Here is a 7,514-nt window from a genome sequence, read left to right as displayed (position 1 = left end):
TCCAGGTTGAATAAAACTGAAGTTGCTCTTTTTTTGAGGTTGCCAAAATACCTTTTGCTTTAGCCCCCCATCCACAGCAGTATATTGCTTGATTCCCTACCAGGTAATGGGGGCGCGTCAACTACCATATACTTAAGGTAATAGACTAAGTAGACTAAATAGAATAAGTACCTCATACAACACCTCAAGACATCAAAAATATCCCTTTAACCAATTCCCTCAAAAAGCTGAGAGTTGAATCAGCCACATACCTTCGTCTCGTTGATGATTGTCATGTTATGGTAACGTTTAAATACATTACATTAAAGACGTATGAATTGTAATTTGTAAAATGACACAATGTCACAGTTTACATTTTTCAGAAGACAGCTTTTATTTACAGTTTCACAATTTGATTCTCAAATTATACGTTGCCCATTTAAGCTATGGAATAGTTTCCCACCGCATGCAACAACATTTTATACAGGCTATATTTATATACAAAATATTTTGACATCAGTTAGCCTCATCCTTTCTTATGACATATCATAAAGCTGATTCAATGGTCATGTCCTGTCCTTCCCTGACTCTTTCCTCAAGAGGACAGATGATCAACGGGGCGGTGTTCTTCCCATCATCTTGAACACAGGGGTTGAAGTACGGGTTGATGGGCTCATTGAAGTCACACCCGCTGTAAGTGTAAATGCGTGTCTTTGCCTCTGCGTCATAGAAGGACACCGATCCTTCCTCGTAGTCCAGGAACACGCCCACTTTCTGGGGGGTTTCCTGGAGGCGGAGCGTGACAGAGGGGCCGGCGCAGGCGCTGAGACTGCCGCCTTTCCGCCGACAGATGGCCCAGTAACCGCTGTCAGGACGCACCGCGATGGCCCCCTTCCTGTTGATGGACTCTCTGGACACGCCAAGATCCCACTCTGTTTTGTTTCCAACCTGAAACACAATTTGCAAAATACAGTCAGACATTCATGCTTGCTTTAAATCAAAGAACAATAAAAGTACATAGGCCTAGCAATGCCTTACAAAGGCATTAATAATATTCTCATGGCGTCATTATCTACTTGAAGTCTCTGTAAGCTTGTATTTTTGTAGGTTGACCACAAGTGGGCAGTGTAGAGTGGTGTGCAATATGCTCTGAACAGAGACATCTTCACTCCATCTGTACACGTACCAAACTTGTGTGAGAGACTGTTTGCTTGTGCATACATCCTACAACATTGCCTATAGAAATACTTTAGGCTGATTGTGTTTGAATATACTACACGTAGAACTTGCTAGAATCAGAGGGTGTATTATATTAATTGATTGCAGTCTTAAGCTGATGATGTACTTCTGTGGAGGCGGGACACATTCAATGTGATTTGTTTCAGTGCACTGAGCTCCTTACCTGAACCACCCAGTAGCGTCTTCCAGATGCAAAGCTTTTTCCCCCCAAAATGCAGATGCAGGGGTTAAACCGTTGAGGATTGTCTGGGAGTAAATTATTCTTCTGGCTGCTGACAATTACCTGTGGATCAACATTATCATCCTTATTATCATCACGTTCATCACATTAAACATTAGCCTGATTACAACAATTAATAGTCTCGACCTATTATTTTCCAGATCATCCTTTTGAGCCTCTTTGCATTGGAGTCATGTGAGTCAATATGTCACATCACTTCCAACTCTATTACAGAGAAATGCAGCACAGCATGGGATGTTTTAGAGGAAAACCTCAATCATTTTTAGCTTATTACTAGTCTTTACAGTCCCACAGTGTGAGAAATCCCAACTATTCTAAAGAAATACTTCTAGTAAAACTGTGCTCTTCACGTCTTTAATTGAATGATCATATAATCAGACATTACCTTCTTTCTGTCTGGAGACAGGACGAGCCAGCCTGAAGCAGTCTCAGGGTCCAGAGTGACATCGACTGCAGAAAAGAAACACAGCGAGTCATGTCGTAAGAAGAGGAACTAATCCAAGTTAAACTATTGCAATAAGCAATGGACGTGTGACTGTGAACATACCTGCATATTGATTCAGCTTGTCTGCTTCTGCAAAAGAAGAAAAAGATGATTTTCATGCACTGATTTTCACAACAATCTTTCGCAGTTTGTGAGGTAGATCATGTTTTTTTCCAAAAGACTACTGACCATCTGCAGACAGTTTGTCTGAAAGATCCTGGCAGACGTCGACGAGCTTGGAGAAGGCTCTCGTCACCGTCCCCATGCAGTTATCAGAGTAGACTGCGACCTCAGACCACTCTCTGGTGGATGGGAGTCGACTTAGAGACGGGAAACTCTAAAATGGGGAACAACGCACAGGTTTGTCATGATTACAGTTGACGCTGCACAGGAATGTTGATATTCAGGTCCTTTCAGGTATCTAACCTGCAGGAGGTGAACAGGGCTCTGGCTGTGCTCCAGCTGCTTCAGCTCGATGCCCCTCCTCTGCAGCTCACGGATTTCCTGCACCAGCTCCTCCAACAGCTGCTCGGCTCTCCTCTCAGCTTCTTGATGCTTCTCCTCCAGCTCCTCGACCAGCGTGGCCTGTTGTCTCTGGATGATGGTTATCAACAAGGCGCAGACCGTAGCACTGCCCTGGAGCTCCCTCTCTGTGATTATCTATCGATAGAAACATTTACAGATAAAAACAGACAAACATGACCAGTTATCCCTTTCTGAACATGCACTGACTTACTTTACTTTGATCCACTGAATTTCTTATCTGCTCCATTTTACTCCGTCTGGCACGGATCATCTGTTTAATGCTGGCCTTCGTGTCCCTCAAAGAAGTCTGCAAAAGGTCAAACAATTTTAATTTTAGTGTTAATTGTTAAAGAAACATATTAATATTCATACATGAGAAAAGCAAGTACAAGGACTGATTCTATTTTGGCAAAGTTTACATGAAGATGACGACTAAAAGAAGAGTTTTCTCACCTTGACCCTATTCGTCTCCTTCTCAATGGGTACTATGTTGTGGTGTTTGTGTTCCCTGTGTTCTGTGCATTTCACACAAACAGGCTTCTGGTCACTCTTGCAGAACATCGTCAGCGGCTTCCTGTGTTTTCTGCAGCGGTGACCGGTGATGAAACTGTCCGGATCCGTCAGCTGGTGCATCTGCAGCGCTGGATCCCTCAGGTGAGGTGTGAGGTGAAGTTCACAATAAGATGCCAGGCACGTCAGACACGACTTGACCGATGTTGATTTGTCTCCGCAGCAGATGTCACAGGGAACTTCGTCAGCCTCGAAAAGTTGGTTTAGGGAATTTTTCCTGCTTCCTGGCGCCACCACATCGTCCAAAATCTCCCGTTGAGTCCTTTTGATTTTAATCAAATTCTGTTAAATCTCAATAAATTCAGATATTTCTGGTTTGTTTGCTTAAAAAAGTGAAAGAGGAAATATTCAATAACAAACCTTTTGTAGATCTCAATGATTTCAGCATATCCTAGGTTGATCCTGAGTTGTGGACGCTTTTCAAATGTCTCTTTGCACAGCGGACAGTCAGCCTTGCTCTTCGTATCCCAGAAGCTCTCGATGCAGTCCAGGCAAAAGTTGTGACCACACGGGATGGAGCTCGGGTCGGTCAGGATGTCCAGACAGATGCAGCACTTGAACTGCTCCTCAAACGACATGGCAAGGGCCATGTTTGTGACTGGAAAACAAGACATTAATAGGTGTCAAAGAAAACCAAATCACAAAGCTTTCACAATCAGATTGCAGATTGTTATCTACAGAGAAAAATCACATAAATAGTCCCTCTCGCCTTTTCTTCCAGGCGTTTTGGAGAAAGTTTGCAAACTAAAGCATCAACATTAACTAATCTTTTTTTTAACATCTGTACATTTAACCTGCAATTATCAGTATCGACATACCTTTTTTGGGTTGTCGTGTCGCGTGTTCAGACCGTCCTTCATCAGACGCAGACATTAATACTCACACACACCTTGCTTGCAGAGGGATTCACCACTCTTGTCTGATCACGGTGAAGCTCCTCAGCTCCTCCCCCTGTTTCTCCCAAAACAAACATTCTGGTCGGTCTGGTTCCTTGGCAGGAATTGAAGCCTGAAGGTGAACCAAATTGTACTGAAACGTTTCATTCACATGCTTTAACACACTATCCCACTATTCACAGTCACGCATGTGATCGAACAGCAGTCAAAACGCGATAATTCATAGTTAAGGACAAATACATTTGTGTGTGTTTGTGTGTAAAAATAGAATTATAAATAAATATAATGATAATAATAAACTATATATAGTACAATATTGTTTTTAAAGTTGCGTTTGAAGGTATAGATCAAATACGTATATGTACAAAAGTCCCAAACAGAGGCAGGATTTGGGGATTTAGCAAAAAGGCAACAGTCATAGCTAACCTAGCCTTAAACCACCTCTTTACCCTACAGTGTAATGATTTAAGTTTGCATTTGGTCCCCAGAAGGAAGGCGAGTCCCCACAATGTGACTGTGTAATCCCATCTATGTCTCAACAACCCGAGTAATTCACGCCCACACACACACCAACACACATATTTACTTCGGTCACTTTTGGGGACATTACCCTTACCCAGTCTGTGAGGAAATGACTCTACTTCTCTCTTGATTTATTACCTCAGTAAACATTGTAAACATGAGTTTATGGTCTTAATCTCTAGTTTCAAGTCTTCTTCAATACAGCAGACTACCACGCTGAGGCTAAGTAGATGTGATTGTTCATATGGCATGCTAACATTTACTAAAAGCAATGGTAAATCTTGGCTTAGTGTCGGAGCTTAAACGCCTCTTAAACATCGAATTATCTCACCTTGCTTCGAGCGAACATTTAGCATAATGATTTTAAATTGATTACGAGTTGCAGCCAATTGTATCATAAGTATGTAATTATAAATTGCAATCTGTAACGGCAGCTGGACTGGATGGACAAAACCACAGGCAGGTTATTTATCTATTTATTATCTTGTGTACATCATTTCTAACCATAAAGTCCACTAAAATGAAAGTATGTGGTGAACCTGTAGCTAGTGTGAGACGCTCTCCAGACCTTCTAGCTGTCAGAAGTTGAGACTGTGTGACGGGGATCTTTTAAAATGACACAATAGCGTACCTGATATATGCTTTGTCATGAGACGTACCAAGTGTTCGCAGATAAGAAAAGAAGATGTGTTTGTTTTGCAAGTGCATTGTCTTGATAACAATCGGATGCAGACATACCGTGCTGACATCTTAGAGGCTATTGTAAAAGTCGACTCACTGCTTGAACATGAATACAAAGCATTTGTTCAATAATATTTTGTTTTTGCAGGCGTGTGTGTGTATGCGTCAGCTTTAACAGAGACTTTACAACAGTACACCTGTCAAATGGGAGGTGATAGGTGTCATTTACAGACATGCAACTCAAGGTTACATATTTGCCAGTGGTGGAAAGTAACAAATATACTCGAGTATAATGTTGTGTCTGCAACTTGGTTCACCCTGCTGTTGAGTTTAATCAGTGGCACGAGACACACCTGGGTCTGCTGTGCCCCGAGCACACCGTGCAACCGGATCATCTGACCTTTTTGGAGGATTTCTCCTCCCCACACACGCAGAACTTCTTTTTAGTTCCGTCCACTCCCTACTGTCTTTACGAATTGTTTGGATTGTTTTGTTGCAAATAAATTACTTAATTAAAGGGAAGTTCTTGATATTCAATCAGATGGGAAAAAATACAAATAAGGCAACAATGTCGATCTTACTCATTGAACTCTTACAGTATATTTATCCCGGCTCTCCACTCACTAAGATTTCTGAAATAAACTCATTCATCTTTTGTCTGGTTTGCGTTTGTGTTCAACATTAACACTTTCCAACAATAATAATTTCGACATCTAATTTGGGAAATATTACACCAAATGAGGAAAGCTCGTGAAAATAGCTTATATAATTCTTGTGATGCGGGGTTTCGACAACACCAAAATAGCACAAACCCATTCTGGTGGAACTGCCATTACGGTATAAATGTATTATATGAGATTCTGAGTAAGATGTTTAGAGGAGATCGTTAACTGAAGGCATGCTCGTCTTACATTCTCAAACCTTTTGTTTCTCCTTTATATAACTTTTTTTAAAATCCAAAGTCTACCTTGCGGTATCAACCACTCCCTTTTTTGGAAATCAACAATGTTGATCTTATTAAAAAGCATATTTATGAACAACACGTAATATATAGTAGACATAACAGAAAGGAGCCAACATACACACATAAAAGAGTTTTGTATAGCATGGCTCCACATAAAACCTTCATCGGTGATGTATGATGTTTGTGTTTTCCAAAACAAAGGCGTTGTCACACATCAATACCACAATGACTTTTATAAGGCGTCTTTCTGGCCTCAATCCAACTAGCCTGCTAGACTTTAAGGCGGGCCGACATGTCAAAGATATATATCAAGTCTTTTTTACAAAAAAAGTCGTAAAAAAATCATCCTATCAATTATTTAGTATAACCTCTTTTTGCCCAAAGCAGGTGTTTTTTAACAGGTATGAAGGACAAATCAGTTTTAAAGGTTTTTAAAGACATGACTCATCTGTTTGGGTTCGCTCCAGGTTTTGTTGTTGAGGTGTTTTAAAGATTTTGTGAAACTACTCTCTTTATTGAGTGACAAGAAGGCTCTCGATACACTTACTATCTCTATGTTTTGTAATATTTCTGTCATGGAATTTCTGTCAAAACTCGGACACTGATGGTTCTGAAGATTATGAGATATTTATTGATCAATAATAGGAGACACACACACACACACAAATGGCAACCACTGTCTTATTGAACAGTAGGCAAGCTATTGCTTTTTAGAGAACAAAGAAGCTCACTCATTGGCTGGCACGACTCAATCTGTAGATCTCAACCATTGACTATTTCCCCCCAAAACACATTCCTTCCATGCTACGTATTTAAGACACAGGGTGCTTCGCTAATATATTTCTAAAGACACATTTGCTTCTCAATTAGGATACATTGACCCTTTGTTAGGATCTGTATTTGAGTCAAAGATGGCAACTGTGTTGAGTGCTGTTTCCTGGTTGACATGTAGCCACCTGAACCTGAACCAACCCTTCTTTTTAACCCTAACCACCGGGGGAGATGCTGTCATTTTAACAGGAGGGGAACACTATTTTCAACAAGGGAATCCGACTTCGACACAACACTGGTGATGGTCAGAGATCAAATATTCTCCTCATCGGAATTTACAACGAAATGTATCGTAGGACGATCTGAGCAATTCATTACTAGAATCATTACATATAAAAATAGACACAGAATAATTGTATGTTATATATTTTATTCCATTCTTTGTAAACAACACAACGTCACCATACAGTCATGCAAGTGTTTGTGTTCCTCCTGTGCCGTCCAACAGGTGTTTTCTGTCTTCCGTCTAAAATGCAGCACGAGACACCGACTGGAGGTTGTGAAACTCTGACGAGTCACACTGCTCATAAAGCCACTTTTTTTTGTCGTGACTGAAAAATGAGAGAGAATTGACTGCTAATT

The 7,514-nt window shown here is 40.8% G+C and overlaps 1 protein-coding gene across 1 annotated transcript; it reads right to left on the bottom strand.

Moving 5' to 3' along the window:
* Positions 1 to 525: 525 nt before the first annotated feature.
* LOC142950618 (E3 ubiquitin-protein ligase TRIM39-like) lies at positions 526 to 3,652 on the bottom strand. The gene is made up of 9 exons (XM_076092181.1): positions 3,399 to 3,652; positions 2,922 to 3,300; positions 2,680 to 2,775; positions 2,370 to 2,603; positions 2,133 to 2,280; positions 2,007 to 2,033; positions 1,845 to 1,909; positions 1,382 to 1,501; positions 526 to 927 (listed from the first exon to the last, which is right to left on the bottom strand). The coding sequence occupies exons 1-9, from the start codon at positions 3,650 to 3,652 to the stop codon at positions 526 to 528; spliced, it is 1,725 nt and encodes a 574-aa protein (XP_075948296.1).
* Positions 3,653 to 7,514: the final 3,862 nt, after the last annotated feature.

This window comes from Anarhichas minor, unplaced genomic scaffold (genome assembly GCF_050575085.1).
Source record: "Anarhichas minor isolate MPS153535 unplaced genomic scaffold, ASM5057508v1 ptg000016l, whole genome shotgun sequence".
Taxonomy (NCBI): domain Eukaryota; kingdom Metazoa; phylum Chordata; class Actinopteri; order Perciformes; family Anarhichadidae; genus Anarhichas; species Anarhichas minor.
Note: the sequence above shows the minus strand (reverse complement) of the source record. Positions and strands in the feature narration are given on the sequence as shown.